This window comes from Nerophis lumbriciformis, linkage group LG03, assembly GCF_033978685.3.
Source record: "Nerophis lumbriciformis linkage group LG03, RoL_Nlum_v2.1, whole genome shotgun sequence".
In the NCBI taxonomy this organism is placed as follows: domain Eukaryota; kingdom Metazoa; phylum Chordata; class Actinopteri; order Syngnathiformes; family Syngnathidae; genus Nerophis; species Nerophis lumbriciformis.
This window is the reverse complement of record NC_084550.2, coordinates 70992481-71005217: the sequence shown is the minus strand read 5'-3', so window position 1 is coordinate 71005217 and position 12737 is coordinate 70992481. Positions and strand designations below refer to the sequence as shown.

General features: G+C 37.2%; 1 protein-coding gene across 3 annotated transcripts in view; it reads right to left on the bottom strand.

The window, feature by feature from the left end:
- The window catches only part of LOC133589535 (FYVE and coiled-coil domain-containing protein 1-like), a 46643-nt gene that overhangs the window by 17958 nt on the left and 15948 nt on the right, over positions 1 to 12737 (bottom strand). For all 3 annotated transcript variants that reach the window (XR_012050342.1, XM_061942009.2, XM_061942001.2), the window contains 6 exons: positions 9832 to 9947; positions 9530 to 9691; positions 9326 to 9466; positions 6782 to 6993; positions 6574 to 6703; positions 5078 to 5173 (listed from right to left, as the gene is read on the bottom strand). Coding sequence is in view for 2 of the 3 variants with exons in the window: in XM_061942009.2 (XP_061797993.1) it covers positions 5078 to 5173; positions 6574 to 6703; positions 6782 to 6993; positions 9326 to 9466; positions 9530 to 9691; positions 9832 to 9947 (857 nt within the window). In the remaining variant the exon portion in view is untranslated. The remainder of the gene's footprint in view (positions 1 to 5077; positions 5174 to 6573; positions 6704 to 6781; positions 6994 to 9325; positions 9467 to 9529; positions 9692 to 9831; positions 9948 to 12737) is intronic.

Here is a 12737-nt window from a genome sequence, read left to right as displayed (position 1 = left end):
ATTTAAAATAAATGAAGAATAGTGAACAACAGGCTGAATAAGTGTACGTTATATGAGGCATAAATAAGCAACTGGTATGTTAACGTAACATATTATGGTAAGAGTCATTCAAATAACTATAACATATAGAACATGCTATACCAGTGATCCTCAACAGGCGGACCGCGGTCCATGTCCGGACCCAGCGACGTGTCCGTCCGGACCCAGCACGAATTATAGTAAAAAAAATAAAAAAATAAAAAAAGTTTTATTATTATAATTATAATTATTATAAAAAAAATAAATAATTGTATTCATCTGTGAGTTATCGCTAGCGCAAGTCAACGTTCTTTGTTGTTTTTAGTCAAATATCTCCACGTTTCGTTTACATTTCTCGTGTCTCACTCACTCCGTCTCTCTCTCTCTCTCTCTTTCTCTCTCTCTCAGAGAGAGAAAGAGAGAGAGACGGAGTGAGAGCGAGAGAACGCCACTCTGATTGGCTAATTCCGGGGTATGGGTTGTCATCTCGATCACAACGACGCGCTGATAGGCTGTTACCACCTGGGTCATACACATGTGCACAGTGCATGGAATCTTTCGCTGCAGGCACACAGTTGTCTCGTATCGCTACTTCGCTAACTGTTCACTCGTCAGTCACTGAATGTGAATCAAATCACAATGGCATGCTCCAAGTTGGCTCAGGCTGGTAAAAGAAAGGTGGACAGGGAAAACCGACGTTTCAAGGAAGAATGGACAGAGCAATATGTTTTCATCCTACCTACTGCAAGTACCAGACCAATGTGTCTAATATGCAACAGTACTGTTGCTCTGGTGAAAAGTGAAAATCTGAAACGTCACTATCTGAAAGAGCACCGCGAATTTGAAGAGACATTTCCTCATGATTCAGAGCTAAGAAAAAAAGAAATCACGAGGCTGAAAAAGTCATATGAAACATCAAGCAAGATTTTTGTTAAATCTATGACACAACAACAAATAGCAACAGAGCAGTGACGTGCGGTGAGGTTGATGGCTGGTGAGGCACAGACTTCATCACAGTCAGATTTACAAACATATGAACCCTAAAGAGTATCTTATTCACCATTTGATTGGCAGCAGTTAACGGGTTATGTTTAAAAGCTCATACCAGCATTCTTCTCTGCTTGGCACTCAGCATCAAGGGTTGGAATTGGGGGTTAAATCACCAAAAATTCTTCCCGGGCGCAGCGCCACTGCTGCCCACTGCTCCCCTCACCTCCCAGGGGGTGATCAAGGGATGGGTCAAATGCAGAAGACACATTTTTTCAAAGTTCTTATTTATTTTTGTTTCAAAGAAAATATTTCATGTATTTTATTGGATATTTGTTTTATTTTAAGAAAATGCTAAACTACCTACCTCCTGCTACTATATAAGCTTGACCGATAATAAACGGACCCAGCCTGTTTCAAAAAAACATTTGTGGACCTTCAAGATTTGTACTTGAGGACCCCTGTGCTATACGTTTACCAAACAATCTGTCACTCCTAATCGCTAACTATAAACTATGAAAAAAACTGCGACTTATAGTCCGAAAAATACGGTACAGTAACTGTGCTTACCATAAACATTCCTCCCATTTCATTTTACACACTATAACATGTTTAAGTCTTTTTTTATTGACATATACCACAACAATATGGTACCGTGGCCTTAACACAGCGATATTGTCCCGTGACATTTTTAATTTCCGTTACATCCCTAATAAATATGATTAGAACATTTGAGCATTCGGTTTAGGTTTACTTACAATAAGAGTGTTTGTCCTTAACATTCTAGTTTAACCAGGCCTTTATTTTTTTTATTGACAATACCACAATAATATCATATTGTGACCTTAATACTGTGACAATATCATACTGTAAGATTTTAATACAGTATCATTACATCTAGGGCAGCAACAACTAATCGATTATACAAATAGTTGGCGATTAATTTAGTCATCGATTCGTTTAAGGCTGAAACGACGCGTCGACGTAGTCGACGTCATCGGTTACGTAAATACGTCGACGTTGTTTTTATGCTTCGACGCGTCACATATTTACGTCACACTGCCGTCATGGCGGAGCGCAAAGCAGATGATGCGAGCGGTGCGAGCGAGGGAAAAAAAGCACGCCAAAAGTCGTCAAAAGTGTGGGAGTATTTCAATAAACAAATGTATATAATTCGGCATTATTTCGGCCAGTCGGCTTATAAAATCAGAGCCGATCAGTTTACGTTCGCGCGCAGGTATAACGCGGCGCGCTCCTGTCTCATCTGCTGGTGCGCGAGCCCGGTAATTAGACCGCTGTGTCAAATCAAGGAGTACAAAAGACGCCAGCGCAGAGTGGAAAAAGGTTTAGTTCATTACAGATAACCCAGAGTTGTACCAAAAGTATGTAAGATTTAATATTTCTCTTCGTGGGTGTGGCGCACCTGTTGCGCTGGTGAGATGGGGGGGGGGGGGGTGTTGTGTGCATGTAGCGTGCTTAGTCTGGAGGCTAAATACACACAGTGTGTTATGTAACTGTTGTTTAGTGTTGATATTCTTTGCTTAGTTTGATAAATGTTGGAGCAGTTTGCTTCATCAGGAGGGTGAAGTCGCTCAATTTAAAGTGTTGGATTTAACTGTGTTGGTGAGGGCGTAGAAAAAGGGGCATTTTTCTACCAGTAGACAGCGTTTAAGATTGAGTGTTTCACTGCTAAATTAATAATATATTTATATTGAATATGGATTTTAAATATGTATCTAAATAGGTGGTTAATTGGTTAGGTATTTATGTATTTGCATATTGGGTTTTCTGTTGCATTTATCTATTGTGTTTCTGGTGTTAAATGTATTTTATATGTATCTTGGTGCATTTATGTTGAGACAATTTATTTAAAATCTGTTTTAACTTAAAGGGAAAAGATGTGTCCATTTTCTTGCACTTGTTTAATGGTTAAGAGTTTGATAGCTAATTAATAGTTGTAAATTATGGGATTGATAATTGATTGATTTTTTACAGCATGTTAATCTTGTGGTGTTTTGTCCTTAAAGGTTTTTCACCTACTAAAGAAGCTAAAGGCTACTAAAGGCTACTAAAGACAGCTAATGACAGCTAAAGAAACTAAAGTCTATTAACACTGCTAAAGACTGCTAAAAAGACTAAAGAAGAAAAAAGAAGCTGTTTCTTGGTTGGAAAAACTGTTGCAAACTAAAGGAAAATAAAAGGAAAAAGTAACTACGGTCTGGTCTTTTGAGTGAAATCCAGAAGCCACATTCAGCATTGGTACATCCCTTCAAGTGTGGGATAAGCACAGCGAAAAAAGCAAAACACTTGACAGTTGTTGTATGCACACTGTGTCGAGCGGAAATGGCCTATCATAGCAGCACAACGGCTATGAAGGAACATTTGAAAAGAAAACACCCGACAGCGTTCTTGCCATCACCATCAACTAGTCAATCGTCCGCGTGAGTATACATTGTCATCATTACACAAAATCATGAATGTGTCATTTGTATCTGCGTTGTAAATTCATAAACTAAAACACTGTTTCGCTCTGAGAGGCGCGTTTGGCATGCCTGTTCAGTGTTTACAAAGACGCGCTCCTCTTTAACGCTAACGTTAATTAGTTGTGCAAATACCTTTTACAACATTAACAGTTACATATACTATGTACAAACCAACAATTAACTTTCACTTTAATCATACTATCATTGTTGTGTTATTAAGCAAAATAAGCAATACTTTTACTTTTGTTGAAATGTTTACACTGTTACAGAATATTTCGTTTTGCACTTTTTTGTATTGGATGTGTATCTTTATTTTTGCACATTTTAAAGCAAAATAAGCAATACTTTTACTTTAGAAATGCTTATACTATTGCAGAATATTAAGATTTGCACTGGATGTTTACGTTTATATTTGCACATTAAAAAGCAAATAAGCTACTTTTAATTTTGTTAAATGTTAAAAGTTTTAAATGTTTACATTGTTACAGAATATTTTGTCATGTTGTTGTCAATGTTGACTGAGTGGCCATACTTTTTTTTTGTATATAAAAGTCATGCCTTTTGAAAAAACTGGCCAACATTTATTTTTTCATCTTCATTTTAAATAAAAAAAATAATCGGTAAAAGGAAAAAAATCTATAGATTAATCGAAAAAATAATCTATAGGTTAACCGATTAATCGAAAAAATAATCTATAGATTAATCGATAGAAAAATAATCGTTAGCTGCAGCCTTAGATTTGTTGGATCTATGCTATGCGCAGAGGCTTTTTTTTTTTTTTTAAATAAATATTTATTTATAAACTGCAACATTTACAAACAGCTGAGAAACAATAATCAAAATAAATATGGTGCCAGTTTTTTTCAATAAAATACTGGAAAGGATAGAAATGCAGTTTGTCTCTTTTATCCGATTATTAATCGATTAATCGAAGTAATAAACGACAGATTAATCGATTATCAAATTAGTTGTTAGTTCCAGCCCTAATTACATCCCTTATATTTAAGGTTATAAGCGGCCCTCTAAGATGTGGCACTATAGTATTTATTTAGCCTTCTTATTTTTTTTCTAAATAAATACAAATGAATAAATGTACTACTTTATTGTCTTTAACCCCTTTCTTTTTTTTTTTAATAAAATACAGAAACATATAAATAAAATATATCAATGTATACTATTTATAGTCAGATGATAAAATAGAATGTATATAAATATTCTAAATAAAAAGTTGTCTCTAAATTTGCGTGATAGTTTATTTAAAGTTATGTGCTGTGTTTGTTTATTTTTATTTTTTTCTTAATACATTTAATTGATTTTAAAAAGTGAATATAAATATATTGCTATATTTAGTAAAATAACAAAGGATTAGTGAGGTTTATCAAGGCATGTGATGCATTCAATGCATGAAACCCAGAAGTGCATATCACTATTTGGGCTTGGTTTCACTTCACTTCTGATGTCTCTATTAAAGGCGCACTTCCTATTTCGACATCAACTATCATCAAAAACTTCCTGTCCAAGTCCAACCATGTGACACAGACCATGTGAACGGGATGCTGCAGTGTGAACAAGAAAAGTGTAATATTTACGTGAGTTCTCCAGACTTGAGCAGGCAGATCTCAGCATCTTGCACAGCACCACCTCTGTGGTTGTCTTCTGATGGGACCGTCCTTGTGCTGCTGCTTCTGTATAGGATGAGATGCAGAGGTGGGTAGAGTAGCCAGAAATTGTACTCAAGTAAGAGTACTGTTACTTTACAGATTTATTACTCAAGTAAAAGTAAGGAGTAGTCACCCAAATATTTACTTGAGTAAAAGTAAAAAGTATGTTGTGAAAAAACTACTCAAGTACTGAGTAACTGATGGGTAATATACACACACACACATATATATATATATACAAATATATATTTATATATATATACACACATATATATATATACATACATTGATATATACAGTATATAATTTATATTTATTTTATTTTGCCGTTTTTGTTTACATGTTAAAGATGTTTTAATGAATATACATGCATGTTTAACACATATAGATTCCTTTCTTTCATGAAGACAAGAATATAAGTTGGTGTATTACCTGATTCTGATGACTTGCATTGATTGTAATCAGACAGTAGTGATGATAACATCCACGTTTTCAAATGGAGGAGAAAAAAAGTTCCTCCTTTCTGTCTAATACCACATGAAAGTGGTTGGTTTTTGGCTTCTTATTTGTCCAGCTTCCATATTCGTTTTTATACACTTTACAAGAAATACATTGGCGGCAAACTCCGTCGCTTGCTCGCTTGTTTGCGCTGCTTTCGGAGACTCTTATTTTGAAAGCGCAGGCGCGATGGAGCGGCACTTTTATTGTGAGGACAGGAACTGTGCAGTCAGTCTTTAGGCTTTTGACGGGATGTACGGTTGAAATAAAAAAGGGTCTTTTTTCCTTCACACTTTTGATTGATTGATTGATTGAAACTTTTATTAGTAGATTGCACAGTACAGTACATATTCTGTACAATTTACCACTAAATGGTAACACCCCAATAAGTTTTTCAGCTTGTTTAAGTCAGGTCATGTGACCGCCTGGCTCTGTTTGATTGGTCCAACGTCCCCAGTGACTGCATCTGATTGGTGGAACGGAGTGAACGTCACCAGTGACTGTATTTGTTGAAACGCAGGCACTATGAAGGTCTGTCTGACAGACCAAAACAAACAAAGCGTGCATTAACAGATCGATAAAAATTAGTAGCGAGTAGCGAGCTGAATGTAGACAAAAGTAGCGGAGTAAAAGTAGCGTTTCTTCTCTATAAATATACTCAAGTAAAAGTAAAAGTATGTTGCATTAAAACTACTCTTAGAAGTACAATTTATCCCAAAAGTTACTCAAGTAGATGTAACGGAGTAAATGTAGCGCGTTACTACCCACCTCTGATGAGATGACAAATGATAATACTTGTGTCCATGTCGGCATTTGTAAGGGCCTTTAAATTGCAATTGCTTTAATGTTGTTTCAGGGACAAGTGGAAGGTTCTGAAGTTGGTATTTAGCAGAAATATTGGAAATCAATTGAACTGGGATACTTACAGTTGTGCTGCCTCCAGCTGTCCGTGCCCAGCAGTGCAGGCTGCAGCAAAACCGCCACAATCATAGACTCCACTTACTTCCTCTTCTGTGATGATGTCAAACACACCATCCTCGAGATTGTCGTCCGCTCCTGGAGATTACACGCCGATCTCGTTACATGAATCACAATGTTCTCCTGTTTGCTGTGTCTACGTCAATGCAAACACACCTTCAGAACGGCTGGTCACAACTCTCAGGGGCTGCAACAGTCGGCTCAAGGCTGAGGCCGGCGTGCTAGTGATGATGTCCTCCTGTAGGGGGCGCTCAGCCTCTATGCTGTGCTGATTGCAGCAGTCCCTGCAGCAGCGTTCTGTGACTCCGCTCTGCTGGTGTCCAACTGCACTGGCTAGGCAATAGTGGCAGAAGGGGCGGCCACATAATCTGGAAGTAGGAATTTATTGATTGCAATGTCAAGCATCAAACACATTTGTCAGGTAGTTTACCTTATTTTACTCTAGACAGGAAAGGCGTTTCTAACAAGTTGTATTTTGCATTTTGTCAGATGAATTCAGGAGGTAGCACTAAAATGTAATGTTTTGACAGCACCCTACATCTGTGGTGATATACATTCAAAGTGGTTATTTAACTTAGTCTTAAGCTAAAAGAAAACATGCTTAAAAAAACAGATATTTGCAATAATTGTTAGATAGGATATTTTGTATTTAAGTGCTGTCACAATGTGCCTCGCTTGCCTGGTTGAAATCATTTGATATCTAGGTTTTTGAATCAACAAATAACTTCAATTTGAATTATTTTATTACCGTACTTTTCGGGTCTATAAGTCGCAGTTTTTTTTCATAGTTTGCATACCTGCCAACTTTTGAAATCAGAAAAACCTGATGATTGATTGCATTCAGACAGGTTAAAATGTTGCTAAAACCATCACTTTTCTATCAGTCACAGTGACTTTTCAAAACAAAAATATTACAGCAAAAATCATATGGGTTGATTGACATGTTTATTCTGTAAGCTAACTTCAATAGTTTGAAATTATTTTGACAGTTAATGCCAGTTATCCTGTCAACCTTTCACAAGACTTCAATTTGTTAATTGAAAGTATAAACACTTTTTACAGTAAACAAATGGTAAAACAGTACTAAACAATTCCATAAAAAAAAAAAATGGTGTCATTATTAACTTTCTGTCCAAGCTCGTATAATCTACTGCCTTGTTCAATTGTAAAAAATATTATGTGCCTAAAATTCACATTTCTATCACAATGATCATACTGTAAACATGGTAAGCTAACTTCATTAAAATTAATAGTCCTGTCAATAGCATGGAATTACAATTCAAATGTAGTTTTTTTGTAAGCCTTTCAAAAGAATTCAAAATATGAAAAATTTACGAAAATTAATTGAAGCCATCAGACACTTGAAAAGTGGCACATCACATCTCTAATGTAATCATTTGAACTTTTCAACAGAAATAGCACTGCAAAAATATTAAGGACATACTTCTGTATTTTGGTAGTTATGCTGTCAACATTTAACAAGATTTCTTCAACTTGGACTTGAAAGCATAAATAGTATAAACACTTTTAACAGTATAACAGTACTAAACAATTCCAATAGATAACATTGGTGTCATTACCTTTTTGTGGCTAAAATCCGAAAAACATTGAAAGTTTTCCACTTGTATCGCTAGCAACGGCATTAGACTTGTGTTTTTTTGTCCCAACGTGGTCTTTTACATCGCTAATTCCTCCGTGTCCGATCGAAAAATCTTGTCTGCACGTAGTCGCGTAGTTTTCACCCTTTTTGGAACGGATAATTATTCCCGGATAGGCTTTTGAATATTCTTCACGGAATGACTGCAGTTTTCTTTTCGGTTTAAGACTCGTTTGCCATTTTTCTCCGGCTGATTCCATGATCGTTCGCTCGTTTGGAAACAATGACAACTGGTGCCTCGTGCTTGGCAGCGGTGCTATAAATAGCCTCGCGCATGGCATTCGGAATGGCTCGATAGGAAGTTACGGGAAGCAGTGTCGATTGTCATTGTTGTTACGCGATTTCGTGAATAAAACTTAAAAAAAAAAAAATGTTTTAATTAATGAAAAAATGTATTTTTTATCACTGCAACCGTAACCCGGAATAGGTTGATGAAAACCGTACTAATTACGGGAAAACCGGAGTAGTTGGCAGGTATGATGAAGAGAAAACACAGACGCTATTGCTAGCGATGAGGAACGTATGTATAAATGTAGTGTGACGTCACCATATATAAACATACATTGTTTATGGCTGATTAACTGCGACAGAAACTAATCAGAAGTGCTAACAACGGATATTATAGAAGCGAATATCACTGTTTACATCCAGAGCAGCTTTGAAAACGAACTCGGGGTTGATGAGAATACTCCAACTTTCCAAGTTGTAAATCCAACCTCGTGGCGCATTCCAATTGAAATTCCGACTTGGAACTGCGTTCCCAGTACAAATGGAACGCTCCTCTTTCGCTGCGTAGCCAAGATAGCGATTATTGAGGGCAGTTAGTGTCGATCGCTGTAAACACATCATTGTTGAGTGCAACATCCGGGTAGTGACAGCACTTTGCATTTTGATGTATTTCTAAGTGTGGTCAAAATACAAAGTGTAGTCATGGAAGTGCATAAATTGAGACACAGCCAAGCACTTTTAACGAGCGTGAAATGAGCCATTAAATGTCAGAAGTAATGTGGGGGAGTGGAACATGAATGTGGTGTCCGTCCGACCTGCAGTAGTATTTGCGGAGCCACCATCCGAAGGGAGTGTGACAGCTCAGGCAGTAGTTGACGTCCCGCTCCGTCTCCTCGTCTCGCAGCTTTTTCTCAAACTCCAGGGCGTCCATCTTCTGCCACAGTTCGTCCTTCTCCCTACAAGTTAAGTTAAGTGTGAGCGGTTGCGATGTTAACGGTGAATTTACAGCATATGTATACCTGATGAGCTTCACAATCCTCTCCTCCACCATTGTGCGGTACAGCTCGTCAACTCCGACGGCCGTCCTCAGGTCAAAGTTCTCTTTGTCCAATGTGAGCCTTTTCAAAGTGTCCCTGAGCTCCAGACAGTCCCGCCGAGCCCTCTCCAGGTCCTCCTCACTTCTGAACTTAAACATAGGACGATTAGTGAAAAGAAAAACAACAATCAAATGGTAGGAAAAAAACTCCATGCTGGAATTTAACACACCGATGATTGCTACACACGGTTTTAAAGCTTAAGGATGATTATACAAACATCTCACCTTGATAAATTATTTTTCAGAAGGATGAACTCTTTTTGCTGCTGGGTGAGATTTTCCGACTGGGCCATCTGGATGTCTTTCTCCACTAGGTGTTGGCGGGAACTCTGCGCCTCAGCCTAACAACGGCAGCGTCACAATGAGACATCGTTTGTATGCAAAGATCTGCTGTATGACGACCACATTAAAGTATGTAAACTTGTATCTAAAGAGATGATTTGTTTTAGTTGAAATGGTCCAAGAACTATCACCCACCCTAGACATTACACCAACGTGACTTTTTAACTCAGCCCAAACAAAGCTCAATAAATAACTTTAATTATCAAATGTAAAAATAATAAGGGTGTAACGGTACACAAACATTTCGGTTAGGTACTTACCTCGGTTTAGAGGTCACGGTTCGGTTCATTTTCGGTACAGTAAGAAAACAACAAAATATAAATGTTTTGGTGAATTATTTACCAAATTTCTAAACAATGGCTTTATCCTTTTAACATTGGGAACACTATAATAATTCTGCCCACTTTAATCAACATTAAAATGCCTCAAGTTGTTGCTCAGATGAAATAAAATGACAAAACTCCTTCTACATATAAAAAGTGCAACGTTAAACAGTTTCAAGTCAACTCATCATGCTTAATTTATTACAGCATTTGGGAAGCCTGTAGTTGATTTTTATTATGTAAATGTTATATTTGTATCAACATGTGATAGCAGGGACCCTGCCATTCAAAACTAGGCTGCTCCATTACTAATGATTAATGTAACTATAGCTGAAATAATGGTACAATAGCAATAGGAGAGACTATTCATCCATGAACACCATGGAGTTCATGTAGGCTTAATGATGCACTTACATCATTATATCAACTATCAGAGACAGAAACTCTTCATTTAACATAATGCATACCTGCCAACTTTTGAAATCAGAAAAACCTAGTAGCCAGGGTCCAGGGGCCGCAGGCCCCGGTAGGTCCAGGACAAAGTCCTGGTGGGGGGTTCAGGCTTCGCCCCCCGACGCAAAATGATTGATTGCATTCAGACAGGTTAAAATGTTGCTAAAACCATCACTTTTCTATCAGTCACAGTGACTTTTCAAAACAAAAATATTACAGCAAAGATCATATGGGTTGATTGACATGTTTATTCTGTAAGCTAACTTCAATAGTTTGAAATTATTTTGACAGTTAATGCCAGTTATCCTGTCAACCTTTCACAAGACTTCAATTTGTTGATTGAAAGTATAAACAGTATAAACACTTTTTACAGTAAACAAATGGTAAAACAGTACTAAACAATTCCATTAAAAAAAAAATTGGTGTCATTATTAACTTTCTGTCCAAGCTTGTATAATCTACTGCCTTGTTCAATTGTATAAAATATTCTGTGCCTAAAATTCACATTTCTATCACAATTATCATACTGTAAACATGGTAAGCTAACTTCATTAAAATTAATAGTCCTGTCGATAGCATGGAATTACAATTCAAATGTAGTTTTTTTGTAAACCTTTCAAAAGAATTCAAAATATGAAAAATTAATGAAAATGAATTGAAGCCATCAGACACTTGAAAAGTGGCACATCACATCTCTAATGTAATCATTTGAACTTTTCAACAGAAATAGCACTGCAAAAATATTAAGGACATACTTCTGTATTTTGGTAGTTATGCTGTCAACATTTAACAAGATTTCTTCAACTTGGACTTGAAAGCATAAATAGTATAAACACTTTTAACAGTATAACAGTACTAAACAATTCCAATAGATAACATTGGTGTCATTACCTTTTTGTGGCTAAAATCCGAAAAACGTTGAAAGTTTTCCACTTGCATCGCTAGCAACGGCATTAGACTTGTGTTTTTTTGTCCCAACGTGGTCTTTTACATCGCTAATTCCTCCGTGTCCGATCGAAAAATCTTGTCTGCACAAGGTGCAATTCACGTAGTTTTCACCCTTTTTGGAACGGATAATTATTCCCGGATAGGCTTTTGAATATTCTTCACGGAATGACTGCAGTTTTCTTTTCGGTTTAAGACTCGTTTGCGATGTTTCTCCGGCTGATTCCATGATCGTTCGCTCGTTTGGAAACAATGGCAACAGGTGCCTCGTGCTTGGCAGCGGTGCTATAAATAGCCTCGCGCATTTAAAAAAAGTATTTTTTTTTAATTAATGAAAAACCGTATTTTTTATCACTGCAACCGTAACCCGGAATAGGTTGATGAAAACCGTACTAATTACGGGAAAACCGGAGTAGTTGGCAGGTATGATAATGTCCTGCTTCAACACAGCTCAATCAACACAGAAAAAGGTAAAGTGAAATAACAGACAGACAGGGCTTTGCTGTCCGTAACACACACACACACACACCGCAAAATGAGCTAACGTTATGCTAATAGCGAATTAGCCTTCACCTCAAGCCAGGACTACGAGCGAGCTGATCTGCCGTTTAGGTTTCTAGAAGGTCAACGGGCTCATAGTGATGTTACTAGTAGTTGACTGGGAGGTGTTTATTATCATTTGGGGAAAGTCCGCTGCCTGATGCTTACCTGCTAAACGTTAAGCACTGACTACATGCGCTCTGAATACGCACTGCTGATTGGCTGTTACCACTCTGTTTGTAACCAATCAGATGGTTGTGTGGGTGGGACAATGCTGGGTGCTGTGTAGAGTCCTGACAGAGACAGAGGCAGAAGGAAGCGCAGGCGGCTACTTAATATGTTTGTGTGGAAACTCGAACCGAAACCCCAGTACCGAAACGGTTCAATACAAATACACGTACCGTTACACCCCTAAAAAATAATAATAAAAATAATGTTCATCTAACAGTATTTCTTATGAGCAATATTAATTACATACCAGGAGTGATACTGTATCTCACTTCTCCTTTAAAGTGTATTTAGTTCCCT